Source organism: Aedes aegypti, chromosome 2 (assembly GCF_002204515.2).
Source record: "Aedes aegypti strain LVP_AGWG chromosome 2, AaegL5.0 Primary Assembly, whole genome shotgun sequence".
In the NCBI taxonomy this organism is placed as follows: Eukaryota; Metazoa; Arthropoda; class Insecta; order Diptera; family Culicidae; genus Aedes; species Aedes aegypti.
This window is the reverse complement of record NC_035108.1, coordinates 194556442-194572195: the sequence shown is the minus strand read 5'-3', so window position 1 is coordinate 194572195 and position 15754 is coordinate 194556442. Positions and strand designations below refer to the sequence as shown.

At 36.1% G+C, this 15754-nt stretch overlaps 1 protein-coding gene across 8 annotated transcripts in view; it reads right to left on the bottom strand.

Annotated features, from left to right (window-relative positions):
* Nucleotides 1-15167, bottom strand: part of LOC5574542 (type 1 phosphatidylinositol 4,5-bisphosphate 4-phosphatase) — a 44656-nt gene extending 29489 nt beyond the window's left edge. For 3 of the 8 annotated variants that reach the window (XR_002500236.1, XR_002500237.1, XM_021843569.1), the window contains exons 1-2: nucleotides 14559-15167; nucleotides 13748-13987 (exon numbers count right to left, since the gene is read on the bottom strand). Coding sequence is in view for 6 of the 8 variants with exons in the window: in XM_021843569.1 (XP_021699261.1) it covers nucleotides 13748-13826 (79 nt within the window). In the remaining 2 variants the exon portion in view is untranslated. The remainder of the gene's footprint in view (nucleotides 1-13747; nucleotides 13988-14558) is intronic. The other 5 variants (XM_021843571.1, XM_021843572.1, XM_021843570.1 and 2 more) reach the window with 5 other exon arrangements.
* Between the last annotated feature and the right edge of the window lie 587 nt (nucleotides 15168-15754).

Genomic DNA, 15754 nt, shown 5'->3' with positions numbered 1-15754 from the left:
AGTCAATTTTTAAGTAAACGATTAGAACAACACAAAAATGGTGTTAAAACTAAAAAAATAGGAAGCACTGGATTAGTTCAACATACAATTAACGAAGGACATTGCTTCAATTTTGTTAGGACTAATATACTAAACGAAATACCGAGAACAGACACACGATTAATAGCGGAACCATTCTACATTAAAATTAAAGGAGAAACGTATTCTGTTAATGTGCAAAGAGACTCCATCAAGTTCAGGTCCGCATACAACGGTCTGATAGATAAGTTGAAAGTAGGAAAACAAAATGTACAAAACACCAGCATACTCACAACACAAAACGAATGATAGATAAAAACAGATGTAAATAGGTAGATGGTGGTGTAGGACTTGCTCTAGCATGTAAGTTTTTTAAATTGATTATTTTATTATTTGCTAGCGAAATAAATATTTAAGGAACCGCTGAGGATTACCGAATCCATGGCATGCTCCAAGGGGGGTTGGTGAGGTAGAAAAAGTAGAAATTTAGCGTGACATAAATTTGTGTACCATCCCAAAGCGATGATGAAACTGACGTAACAAAAATTTTGAAAATAAAATTTCTCAATTGGACCTTGGCTCTAAGCCCTTTTGGAAATTATCTAAAATTTTGAAAAAATCTCAGAAGCCAATACCGGCACTGAAAGAGGAAAACATATTATTACTAACTAATTGCGAAAAACGTCAAAAACTTGCTATTCAGCTTGAAAGTGCGCACAATTTTAATTTAGGACTTCCTAGTCCAATAGAAAATAAAGTTACTGAGGATTCTCAATCATGGAAATGTTTTCGAAAATTCCTGGGAGACTGATTTGGAAGAAGTGAGAGCTATTATAAATAAAATCAAAAATATGAAAGCTCTTGGCAATGATGGAATTTTCGACATCCTCATCAAGAAACTTCCAGAAAGTAGCTTTATAATTCTTATTTGATATATTTAACAAATGTTTTCAATTGGCATATTTTCCTGGCAAATGGAAAAATGCTAAGTTTGTTCCAATTTTAAAACCAGACAAAAATCCTGCAGAAGCTTCTAGCTATCGTCCAATCAGTTTGCTTTACTCCATCAGTAAACTTTTTGGAAAGGTCATTTTGAATTGACTTATGGTCCACATAATCGAAAGTTCAATTTTTGCCAATGAACAGTTCGGATTCCGCCATGGACATTCGACCACTCATCAGCTTTTACGTGTAACAAATTTGATTCGTTCCAACACACTTGAAGGCTAGTCTACTGGTCTTGCTTTTCTAGACATAGAAAAAGCATTCGACAGTCTTTGGCATGATAAAAATTTAGCTTTCAAAAATCACATTGAGGGCATTCAAGCCAAATGTAACAAATATATAAAATATCTGTATCCACTTATTACCAGAAAATCGAAACTTTGTCTTAAGAACAAGCTTTTGATCTTCAAATAAATTTGCAGGCCAGCCATGTTGTATGCTTTACCAATTTGGACTAGCTGTTGTAAAACCAGGAAGAAAGCCTTGCAGAGGATTCAAAATAAAATTTTGAAAATGATTCTGAAGCTTCCTCCCTGGTATAGTACTAATGAGTTACATAGAATATCCAATGTTGAAACATTGGAACAAATGTCAAATAAAATAATTGATAATTTCAAGCAAAAATCGTTACAACCTGCTATTGCCACGATTAATGCGTTATATATTTAGGTTACGTTAGGTTGAGTAAATTGAAAGCGTTTTTTTTTTCTTATAAGCAGGCGAAATCAACTCACCTGTAAAAATTCGTAATTGCTACGGCAAATGAAATGTAATATGTTGTTAACAAAATGTTAATAAAAGCTTTATTTCATTTTATCAAGTAAGGATGATAGTGTTGTCTAACACAGAACACCTACACGCAGCGAACTGGACTATCGAAATTCATACATTTTGCCTTATGAAAAAAGGAACGATTATCGCAATACAAACGCTTTATGTATCGTTTTAGCATCACCGCACACCAAGGCGTCGATAGGCGCGGGGTACACGCAGCCTATCGATCGCAAGGTCCTTGGTTCAATTCCAGGTTGCCGCGAAAACTATTTTTGTTTTCAAATTTCGGATTCATAAGGCAAATTTATGAATTTCAACCCGATTCCTTGTGGCGAATTTTCATAAGGGATTCCTATGTTTATCGATAGTCCATTTGCCTGAGTGTAGTTATAAGAAAAATTACTAGCTCCGGTCTGATTCAACACAGAACAGTTGATATCATGCCAAAAGACCTTATGCCAAATGACCCGCTCCCCGTAACTAATATTTTTACCGATATAATTAAAAAAAATAAATAAATATTAGCAGTAGAACGCCAGTAGCGCAAAACTGAGATAATTTATTAGTACTTTTCCCTTGTTAGTTCATGTCCGTGTTGTAGAGCATCGTTTGTTATGATTAAAATTTATTTGACAGTTTGAGGCCCGGTACCCACGCTGTCAACGCGTGGCAAACTAGATGTTGTAACACGAACAGTCGCGACATTAGCATTCTTAGGTTAATGCTTCTACTGTGTAAAATTGTATTTGTAGAATTTAAGAGGAAAATAACCATCATCGTTTTTCAAATTTTCAAAACCAGTTTTTTTGCTCAAAATTGAAGCAACATTCTTGAAAATCTATCATTGCATTTCACTTGCCATCTGTAATGTAATGATAGATTTCCATGTGGATATCTTTAAATTTGAACACTTTTGATGATTGCTGATGATTTAATGATGGATTCTTGAGCCTTAATGTAATCCATAAGATCATGATTGGACATAAAAAAAAAAACAAAGTAAATCTTAGTAGTTTATCCCGAACATCAACATAAACAGAAAGACCAAAGCAACACGATGATATACCAGGTCAGCTGCGCTGACTTGCTGCACTTGTTACTTCCCCGATAGGTACAATTTACCCTCTCATCATTCGTGAACATGGTATGTAGTCGAACGTATGTGCGGAAAACCTCAGCCACTCTGCGGGCGACAACCGTTCACTGGTCAGTCTGCCAGCATCATTATCAATTAAACCCAGCGATAAGCGCAAACTACTGCGGCTTCTTGCGACGCTTGCGGTAAGCCACTTGCTTTTTTGTCCAGCTCAACAAATTATCTCGTTTACAAAAATGCCTGTTTGCATGATAATAGGGGAACTATTTACATGCAGTCGAACGAAATACTGGGCTAGATTTAGAAAACATCAAGAAATTTGGTTCTGGAAACGTTTTGAATCAATTAACAATACCGCTTCAAGATCAATAAGGCAAAAGAAATGGTAGAGTGCATGTATTGGAAATATGGAGGAATCGTAGACCTGTGCGCCGAAATGTTTTCGATCGGCGGCGGCTTCGTCATCAGCGTCATGCCGATTACAAATTTCGGAGGTGTCGTTGGCGGCGTACATCAGCATTCAATAAAATTGCTTGTCATGAAATATTCCTTGAAGGATTTGCATAAAAATCTGTGTATGAATATTTTATGGAACATTCGATTTCTGGTACACCAATATTGGAATTTATAGAAGTTCGCATAGAAGGGACTCAAAATAATATACATTGAAAAAACATGAAGAACATTGCTAGAGAAGTTCATCAAGTATCTCGTAGAAGAGATAAATATTTGAAGAATTAAAACAAAAATTACAGAAATTCGGATTATTTAATAATTTTTGGAAAAAAATATTCAAAAACTTTTGAACAAAGTTTAGAAATAGGTTGTTTGTGAAAAAAATCTTGAAAAATCATTGAATTACAGGGAGGAAATCCTCGTGTAACTAAAAGTACTTTCTGCTCATACAAAAAGGAATACTAAGTGCTGAGAGCACACCTGAGAAAAATTCGAGGCTAAATTGCAGGAGATTTTTTTTTTTCAGAAGAATCGTCTTCAAATGAATTTCTGGGAAAATTAACACTGTCTGGACTTCCTCAAAAATATTAATAATTATTGATACTTGGCATATTTTATGTTGAATGTCTGAAGCAGTTTTTTCAGACATACCTGGAAGAGCTAATGGTGAATCGGGAGGCATGAAATTCCTATTCACCACACCTCTGGCGAACACTTCACTGGCGTAACTAGGATAAATCATGTATTTTGGACAGGCTAAAGATATGATACATTAGATACTAATATTTTATTTCGCTATGTTACTTATATTCTTAATGGTTCATTGTACTTTGAGTTTCTGGGGAGAAAAAGATTACAAACTCTAGCATTAGCTTCCAAAATAGTGTTTTAGCGGCCTGTCTGTTATACATTTTGAAAACCAAATATACATTTTGGACACCCTCGTGTATAAGGAGTGTATCGAAAAGTAGTCACAAACTTTCAAAACGGTATATCTCAGAGCATAGTTCATCTTTTTAAAAGCTTTTTTCACGCAAATCTTCATCGTATCATCAAATATTGAAGCAGCTAAAAAAAAATATTGAATAATATGCAGTCTTAATATAAATACAACAAGGTTTAAAAAGCATGGAAAATAAAATCTTGCACAAAATTACATTTTTGAAGTGTCTTCTGAAGATTCGATGATTTGTATTGAACAAAATGTATATCAAACAAAATAGGATGAAAAGCTTATTCTATCGGAAAATATGTTTACTTCACACAGCACGGAAAAAGAAATTCAAAAAAATAAATTATTGCTCCAAAAAAGCTCAATTATTGGAACAAGGCCGGTTTTAGAAAGTCACTTTTGTTTAATCAACTTTCGAAGTTCTGTCATATACAGCGGTAATTATATAGAGTAACATTTTTTGCTTACGTTACTTCACAAATATGCAAAGAAACTTTTCCAATCAAAAAAACATTTTTTTATTCATTACAATCGTTCGATATTACCATTAACGTGTAGAAAGAAAAAAACAAAAAACGAGGTCCTTGAAAATCGACTTTTTTCGATTTTTGTATTTGCTCTCAAATGCTTGTTAATGAATTTTTCAAAATATTTTTTACACTATGTCATGAGAGTTGTGGCAAAGAATATATTAGCATAAACAAAAACCATTTTTTCTTAAAATTTAACACATTTATTAACATATCATTTTTTTCAGAGGTGTGCAAGATTTTCATCGACATCTGTTAGTAATTTGCAAAATTATCATGAAAAATGCCACTTTATTGAAACAATATCAGCGCATCATCATTTTTAAATACATTGTAAAGCATTTCTGATCACAAAATTGTTTGTAGGTTTAATCCATTATTTTTGAGACTGTTTTGAAAGTTCGCGACTACTTTTCGATACACTCCTTATATAATTTGGACAGGGACGTTATCTCAATATCCATACAATGGTTTCCTAAAACGGCGGTCATATCATACAGTTTTAAGAGTTTATATGTGACTTATGCATTTTTTTCGCCAATTGAATGTGTATAATAATGACAATCAATAATTTTATTTAATGCAATCAAATATCATCAGTCCACGAAATGCGCCTGCAAATGCATGCGACATTTTGGTGTGTTTCATCAGATGGCCAAATTATGTCAACTGAACAAAAACCATAATCGATTTTGGACATCACCTAAGTATGCCTTATATACTAATGTTAGGATTTTAGTTGAACTTAGCATCAATTTCAAACATATTTCATCATATTTCCACTTCTAAACTTTTTATGAATGTCAATTCTGAGCGCTATTATTGCATTTAATGTATGTTCTTGAAATGTACATTCTCTTGCATTCGTAGGTTTCACAGATGTTCTGTTGATACAATTTACAATTTTTATATTTTTTTGTAAATGTTATGAAAATGGTCATCATTAATAAGTAGCATAGTGTATGAATAATGCAATACATGATTTCCCGTACATATATTCCTTACTGTCTCATTGGGAATGAGCATAGAAAAACTACCCTGTCCAAATTATATGTATGTCCAAGTTATATACGTTACCCTAGTCGTGTTGTTTAACGGAACGATGAAATCGACAGCTTTGAGACGGGATTGATTTCTGACTCTGCTATACCTAACGGTTGAGGCCGTAAACATATCGTACACAGCTGTTGAATGCAACTTGTAGTCTGTCCATACAGTATGCACTTGGGGTGCACTATGGCCGGTTTCCATACAGGCGGTCAAAAATATGTTTTCCATCTTATGTCGTATTTATGAGTTTTGTGATACAAATTCGAAGTTTTATTTTCAAAAACAAGTTTTCGAGACTATCTTTTGAAAAGGGCCTATAGCAAAATAATAAGTTTTGTTACTAATGATGCATATAAGCCATTTATACATAACGCATGTTCGTTTGGCTGACACTTTGACAGCTCTCGCTGCTCGATTGGCTCACACTTTGACAGAAATGTCAGCTTCCGCGAATCTCTCTTATAAAGGATTACTACTCCAAATAAGAAATGCGGCAGTATAAAAGCTTTAAATAGTTTGAGTTGCATATTCTTGCGTGCAGATGAGGTGGTACTATAGAGCGTGCGCAGACAACCGTTGATTTTACCACATTTTTGGTTGACGAGGCCATCCCATTCCAGATAAGACTGGAATACAAACCACTATGCATCGCTTTATCCGTCCATTCAATAGGCTGTCCCTTCATTGTTATAGTAGGTAATGAATCGGTGACAATAGTGTTGCGACGACGACCCTTGATGAACAGTGCTTTGCTTTTCGAATGATTCACTTGGAGCTCGTTACGATCGGACCATTCAGCGACTCTAACTAGATCTTTATTAATCATCCTTATCAATTCACGTGAACATGGTCCTAACCGTCCAATGTAGAGTTGGACATTGTCAGAATAAATGTGTATGGAGGACCACGTTAATACCGTTGGGAGATCGTTGATGTAGCAGCAGAACTACAGTGGACCGATCACAGAACCTTGCGACACACCCGAAGTTACCACCCTAGATTCAAAAACTTGATCCCCACAATAAACAGCTTGAGTTCTTCCATTTAGATAGGATGCAAAGTGTTGAAGATATAGGTGATTTGCTGTAAAATCAAAGGAAGCACGATTTTTATGAATCGTATTGACAAACCGTCGAGACCCGTTTCATTTAACTTGATATCTCATACTACATTCACTATCTCCCAGTCATACACAGGACGGAAGGAGAAATTCTAGGGGTGAACCTGTGATAGAAAAGTTGAAGTATCACTGGGTGTATTGTTGATGTAGCTTGCCAAAAATATGCGATCAACTTCATTTGGGTCAAACTCGCAATCCGCTGAAGCATTTTCCTTACTAGCTGCACCTACCAATTTGCTACGCTGCCAGAGAGTTTTGGCTGGCAGCCTATTGTCCAGAAAGCTACTCACGTGAAATGCATTTTTTCTGTTTAATCGTGTTGGTTCTCGGTTCTCGTAATATTGTAAAATGTTGTGAAAATAAAAAACACTACAAAATAATTAAATTTCACATAAATAAAGAACAACGTTTGGAACGGTCGATTTTTGGAGGTTATCACAATCAATGAATCAAAAATGGCTGGAAAATTCGACAATTTATATTTTCTATTTTCAAAATGGCTTGTTTTTTGAAAGCATCTGGAAAATTGTTACTCCAAAAATATCAAGTAAAGCAACAATTTTCCAGATATCACAAAATCATTTCCCACCATTTTTTGTTTAGGAATGTAAAGAAAAATAACCTACGCCTTCATAGAGTTGCTTATTTAGTCTCCACGCAACATTCAAAGCACAATAGAAAATCAAATGCTTTATTTTTAGAAGAACTCTCAAAGTACAATGACAATCATCAAAATTGGCAACACTGTTGTAATGAAATCGATTTTTTTTTCCACATATTATTTTTATAATATGTTATTCTAAGATTACCAATTGAAATATTTAAGGAAGAACGTTTACAATTTGCTGCAGATCGATAAATTTGCGTACATAAATTCAAAAGTATGACATTTTTTTAGTAAAACGACCATAAGAAGTAAAAATTATACTAAAGAATGTGGTTAAAACTCATGATTGACCTCTCGTTTATACAAATATAGTTACTTAGTAATCTAAACTAATTTTGAACACACCATTTTCTTTTCTATTTTGCTGGGAGTGGAAGGATGGTGTATCAGCAATGTTGGCGCGCTAACTACAAATGGCAACCCTATATGATTGTAACGATTTTTGCCTGAAATTATGTATTGTTTTATTTGACATTTGTTCCAATGTTTCAACAATGGATATTCTATGTAACTCATTGATACTATACCAGGGAGGAAGTCTCAGAACCATTTTCAAAATTTTATTTTGAATTCTCTGCAGAGCTTTCTTCCAGGTATTACAACAGCTAGTCCATATTGGTACAGCATACAACATGGCTGGCCTGAAAATTTGTTTGAATATTAAAAGCTTGTTCTTAAGACAAAGTTTTGATTTTCTATTAATAAGGGGATAGAGACATTTCACATATTTATTACATTTGGCTTGAATGCCCTCAATGTGATTTTTGAAAGTTAAATTCTTATCTAGCATGAGCCCTAGATACTTAACTTAATCTGACCAATTTATTGGAACCCCTCTCATCGTGACAACATGTCTACTTGAAGGTTTCAAAAAAAGAGCTTTTGGTTTATGTGGGAATATTATTAGTTGAGTTTTGGAAGCATTAGGAGAAATCTTCCATTTTTGCAAGTATGAAGAAAAAATATCCAAACTTTTTTGCAATCGACTACAGATGACACGCAGGCTTCGTCCTTTGGCGGAGAGGCCTGTGTCATCCGCAAACAAAGATTTTTGACATCCCTGAGGTAACTCAGATAAGTCAGATGTGAAAATATTGTATAATATTGGTCCCAAAATGCTGCCTTGAGGAACACCAGCTCTTACAGGAAGTCTTTCAGATCTGGAGTTCTGACAATTAACCTGAAGTGTACGATTTGACAGATAACTTTGAATTATTCTAACAATGTATGTTGGAAAATTAAAGTTTTTTTATTTTACAATCAAACCTTCATGCCAAACACTGTCGAATGCTTTTTCTATGTCTAGAAGAGCAAGACCAGTAGAATAGCCTTCAGATTTGTTGGAACGGATCAAATTTGTTACACGTAAAAGTTGATGAGTGGTCGAATGTCCATGGCGGAATCCGAACTGTTCATTGGCAAAAATTTAATTTTCGTTGATGTGGGCCATCATTCTGTTCAAAATAACCTTTTCAAAAAGAGGAAAGCAAACTGATTGGACGACAGCTAGAAGCTTCTGCAGGATTTTTGTCTGGTTTTATAATTGGAACAACCTTAGCATTTTTCCATTTGTCAGGAAAATATGCTAATTGAAAACATTTGTTAAATATATCAACTAAAAATGATAAGCTACTTTCTGGAAGTTTCTTGATGAGGATGTAGAAAATTCCATCATCGCCAGGAGCTTTCATATTTTTGATTTTTTTAATAATAGTTCTCACTTCTTCCAACTCAGTCTCCCAGGCATTTTCGAAAACGTTCTCTTGATTGAGAATATTTTCGAACTCCTGAGTAACTTGATTTTCAATTGGACTAGTAAGTCCAAAATTAAAATTGTGCGCACTTTCAAACTGCATAGCAAGTTTTTGAGCTTTTTCGCAATTAGTTAGTAATAATTTGTTTTCCTCTTTCAATGCCGGTATTGGCTTCTGAGTTTTTTTCAAGATTTTAGATAATTTCCAAAAGGGCTTAGAGCCAGGGTCCAATTGAGAAATTTTATTTTCAAAATTTTTGTTTCTTAATTGAGCAAAACTTGATGCTTGATTTCTTTCTACAAATCCTGGCATATAATTTTCATAGCAGGATCGCGAGTGCGTTGAAATTGCCTTCTCCACACGTTTTTAAGACGGATTATAGATCATCGTCTATAATCACGGATTCAAATTTTACTTCACATTTTGGAATTGCAATGCTCCGGGCTTCAACAATGTAATTTGTTAAAGTTTCAAGAGCATTGTCAATATCAAGATTAGTTTCTAAAGAAATGTTGACATCAAGATTAGAGTCAACATACGTTTCATATATATTCCAGTCAGCTCGTAAATAATTGAACGTTGAGCTGATAGGATTGAAAATCGCTTCTTGGGATATTTGAAATGTAACAGGGACATGATCAGAATCAAAAGAGTCGGTTAAGACCAAATCAATCGTAGATGGATTTCTAGAAGAGGAAAAACATGTAGGGCTATCAGGGTATTGAATTGAGAAATATCCTGAAGAGCACTCATCAAATAAAATTCTGCCGTTGGAATTACTTTGAGAATTATTCCATGACCGATGTTTGGCATTAAAGTCACCAATGACAAAAAATTTTGACTTATTGCGAGTCAATTTTCGCAAGTCAGTTTAGAGCAAATTAACTTGCTGTCCAGAGCATTGAAAAGGCACATAGGCAGCAATGAAAGTATATTTACCAAACTGTGTTTCAACAGAAACACCTAAAGTTTCAAAAACTTTAGTTTCAAATGATGAAAACAATGTTTTATACGCCTATGAATGATGATTGCAACTCCCCCACATGCCCCATCAAGTCGATCATTACGATAAACAAAAAAGTTAGGATCTCTTTTGAGTTTAGATCCAGGTTTTAAATACGTTTCGGTAATAACTGCTATATGCACGTTATTAACCGTAAGAAAATTAAACAGCTCGTCCTCTTTACCATTCAGAGAACGAGCATTCCAATTTAAAATATTTAAATTATTATTTGGATTCATTAGAAAAACGTAATCCAATAACAATTTGATTTGTAAATTTTACACCTACTTGGACTGCTTCAGTCATAGTGGTGGCTTTGAACATTGCATCAATCATTAGATTCAATTGTTCAGTTAGAAAATTAAAATCAGAGGCAGCCATGTCATGTGATTTCCCATTGTAATTTCCGGTAGACGAAGAAGCGGAGTTACCTGCGGCGGTAGGGTTTTTTCCATTTGATTTGAAACAAGTAGAATGGGTACCCATGGATCGAACAGGGGAGGAGTTCGAATTTCCTGCTACGATATCGGCAAAGGATTTACCGTGGGTAGATACATTCGAAATTGAAAGATTCGAACGGCTACCCGACGGATTGAAATTATTTTGCGAATGAGCATGATTATGATCTTCCTGATGGGTATGATTCATGATCAAGCGATCGTTAACTGAAAAATGAGCATTGTTCGATACTCTACCAGGCAAATTCCGGAAACTACCGTTATCGTAACGGATATTATCTTTCATCTGCCTGGCACGAGCCTCAATGACCCTTTTGCGTGAAGGGCAATTCCAAAAATTGGACTTATGGTTAGCCCCGCAATAGGGTCCTAAAATGTTTAATGAAATCTTGTTTTTATTCAATAACACGAAAGAGAATGTTACTGCAACTACTTTAGCAATTTTTCCCGCTCAAATAACGGCTATATCATATTTAAACTTTTATTTAAAAATTTGGTCCAAAAATGAACCTTGACACTTGAGATCATGTTTGACGTTCGCTTAGTTGACCAAAACACCACAGGGTTTTTAGTTTTAACACTGGGGTTGTTCCTATCTGACATTTCGGAAGGGACACGGAAAACAAAATACACCCAAAAATTTGTGTTTAAGCCAAGGGGTGTGACAAAATCTAAAATAAACATAAAAAATGTTTTTTGGACTTAAAACTACCGGAAAACATTAAAAAATGAGTAAATATGTGTTTTTGGCCTAAACTTAAGTGTTTGGCACTAAAATTGGGACATGGCTTTAGGACCCTATTACAGCATATGAACTTGGTGGTATCTTCCTTCACTGGACAGACGTCTTTGGCGTGAGAAGAACCTCCGCAAATCATGCATTTAGCATCCATGCGACAATTTTTTGTACCATGACCCCACTTTTGGCACCGACGGCACTGAGTGGGGTTCTGGTAATTTCCTCCAGGTTTCTGGAAATGTTCCCATTTCACACGGACATCGAACATAAGTTTTGATTTTTCTAAAGCTTTAATATTATTTAGTTCTTTTTTGTTAAAGTGAACTAAATAATATTCTTGAGAAAGCCCTTTCCGAACAATGCCAGATTGGGTTCTCTTTTTCATAATGATTACTTGGACTGGGGAGAATCCAAGTAAATCATTTATTCCATTTTTGATCTCTTCAGGTGATTTATAGTCACTTGAGCGACCTTTCAAGACAACTTTAAACAAACGTTCAGTTTTGTCGTCGTAAGTAAAAAATTTGTGCTTCTTCTCTTCAAGATGTTTGAGAAGAAGTTCGCGATCTTTAAGAGTTTCCAGCAAAACGCGACAGTCTCCTTTCTTTGCGATTTGGAAGGAAACCTTGATTCCCCTAATGGAGTTCAAGATCTCCTGCCTAAATCCCCAAAATTCGGAACAACTGACCACGATAGGCGGCACTCTTTGCTTCCTCACTTGAATCAAAGAGCCTGGGCTAGAGGCTGCTTCGATTTGGTGTTCGGAAAATTTGTCTAGAGCATCGAACTGATTGCTCATTTCAATACAATTATTCATTTCACTCTTGGAAGAAAGTTCGCATTCCGGGGAAACGTTCTATCTTCCATTCTTGCCACGTGTAGTGACAGTTTTAAAACCCACTTTTTTGGAAGGAAGTAGTGAATTCAGAGATTCACCTTTCCTTTTGTTTGTTGTTGATACCATGTTTAATTAATAAACGAAAGAAGACGTGACCTTCGAGAGGTTTTTTCCCAAGACGGTGTCCAAGAAGGATTACCACCGCTAGCTTTCGCCAACGGGTCCAACGAAAAATCGAAGGCACGGGTCCTAACAAGGATCGTAAAGGGATCAATAGTAGAAAATAGTACTGAAAAGTACCGTTTTTAATGTTAGCACTGAAAAGTACTGTTTATGTAGCACTGAAAAGTACTGTTTTATTGCTTTAGGTAGTTTTTAAGAAAACTTCCAAGAGCAGAGAGAATTCGTGTACGCACAGCACGAAGGTACGATGCGCACTGAAATCATCGTACATCGCATTCCATAACATCGGGCCCAGGATTGAACCTTGAGATACTCTCGCCGTGAATTAAATACTTTACTACACTAATTAAAACCAATATGTATTATCTTTACTTCCTTGACTTCAATAATGGTTGTTACCAATAAGTTTACGTGACGTTAACAATAAAATTACAAGTTACAAATATTTTTTACAACTTTGTCACCACATGCATTGGTGGAACATTTTTGAATTCGGCATCAGATTCAGCAATCCAAAATTCACTATACACACATAATTTGATCCTTGAAACAAGCAAAAATATTATTGTTACGCTGCGTTATTTATGGAAAATTGTTATTCATAGACAAATTCTTAGATTTTTTTCAAGAATCTCTGGAACCCCTTTAGGTCAAGGATAAATTATCGAAAAAAAATCCGTGGATAAATCTCAAGGATTATGCTCAGATTGATTTTTTGAAAACATTCTTGAAGGAATCCTCAGAAGAATTCATCCTTAGTCGAAAGAAACATTCGGTGGCGGCGTAGCGCAGCGGCGCACAGGTCTACTTCGAAGGCCGTTAGTAACGCAACTAGGTCTTGCGAGATATTGCTTATTTTTTCACTGATTTCAAGACAAATAACAAGCTTGGCTATTTACCAATAGCCAATAGAGGTATACATATACCTATGGGCAGCAATGATGTTCTTACCTTACATCGCTATGACATACAAGGGTGGAATACGATAGGGAAACCTAACAAGTCTCACGTAGGCCCTCCTGCGTTGGTAAACTTCTCACCGGCTGGGGGAAACATTATCAAACCACTATCAATACGCATTCCCATGAAAAAAAAAATACTTACGTTGTTCCGATCCGGAGTCGGGTTGCCCAGATTGAGACGATTGCTTCAAAAGTGGCTGCTTCTCCGATTCTCCGTCCATGATGAATATGTGTTCACTATACTAAATTTTCTACTACAGATAATTCCAATATACAATTAGATGCGTCGAAACTCCTCCGATACTTTTTTTTGTTACACTAGAACCACTTTTTGTCACAGCTAATTTTTCTTCTTCACTTTGGCATCTACTAGCTTCCGAAGCTAGAAACAGAAAATAATAGCTGTGTTCAACGAGCTGCTCGAACTTGGTTGCAACCACTTGCGAGTCAGCTTTTGGTGTTCACTGAGCCACTCCATCCTACTTCGAGTCGCTCGGGTTTGTGTTCATTGAGCCGAGTCCAACCAACTCCGAGTCGCTCGAAACAGGTTGGAAGCTAGAGTCCGAGCTAGTTCAACCAGCTCGCAGTAGCTCGTGTTTTTGACATTTAAAAACGTAAACATTGAGAAAAAAAAGCAAAATTCCGAAGCGATACGGATTGTTAAGTGCGCGAATTTTTTTTCACGTGGAATTCCGGTAAATTAGTAAAAAGAGTAAAAAGAGCGTTCATGAGCCTCTGTACGTGCCATAAATTCTTTTGTTCTCATGACTTTTACTGTGCGCCGTGTGTTGGTGCTGTCTCGCTCTCTCTCACGGGCAACTTGAAAACAGGGCGCACAGTAAAAGTCAAACGTTTTATAGCATGCACAGGCTCATTGAGAAAGCAGCTTGGAGTTGCCCGAAGTAGCTTTGACAGTTATTTGTTGACAAAAAATACGAGCTAGTACAACCAACCCCGAGCAAGTTCGATCAAAGTCATTGAACACAGCTAATGCTTGTATTTTTCCTAGCACCCCTGAAACCCCAAGGATTCTTCCGATCCTCGTTATTACACAACTCAACACTGTTGGAAAATCGGTTTCCAACCTCCCGTCGTAATTTCCTCCTGATTACGGTGCGATTCCACGGGCTTCCTTATCGCTTTTTCTTTCCAGTGCCACTATTGACGAACAATGAAAATGACTGTACAAAACTACACCACCATATTAAAATTGCCTCGTTTGCCTCACTTGTCACTTTATCCTTCCTTCGCTTTGTGTGCCTTTCTCTGCTTTGCACAAATACAAAATCTCCACCAGTGTGTCACTTGCAATTTTGGCTGCTAAATCTCCTTGAATATTATACGCGATGTACCGTTATCAAGACTTTACAAACTACGGAAAATGAGGAAACTGGCAATATTTTCGACGGTCGCACTCTTCAGGAAAAAGACAAACGTATGAAGGATGATTCATACGCCAAGATGGAAACAAACGGACTGTGGCTGCGCTCGCCCAATGATGACAAAAAAGTGGAGCAAAAAGTGCATCCAGTCTGATGATGATGGTGGCGAAGGCGACTGATGATGCAAAAGCGACGAAAAAGCAAACAAGCGAACAAACAACGCAAAACAAAATGTCAAAATGTTGCTAGGGGTGGATTAAAAAAAAATACCCAAAAACTTTAAATTACGGTGCGCGCTATAAAATTTAAAAAAATACTACGAGCCTAATTTCCAAGTCTTTCGTGAGCGTGTGCGAGACAGAACCAACAAAAAAACATTGTTGTGTGGTGTTGCCTCGTTCTCTCCCACGGGCAACTTGAAAACAGGGCGCACAGTAAAAGTCAAACGTTTTATGGGCTGCATTAGGCATTTCACGGCGAAATTCTCTCTCTTTTGCTCTTCAACAAAACTTGAAAACAATGGTGTCAGTACCTGTCAACTTTGAAAGGTACTGGTACCGTTGTTTTCAGATTTTCCGAAGGAGGGAAAGAGAGCGATTTTCTGATGACGTCACCGTGTAATGAGCAATGAGCCTTCTTCTTTCTGGCGTTACGTCCCCACTGGGACAAAGCCTGCTTCTCAGCTTAGTGTTCTTATGAGCACTTCCACAGTTATTAACTGAGAGCTTACTATGCCAATGACCATTTTTGCATGCGTATATCGTGTG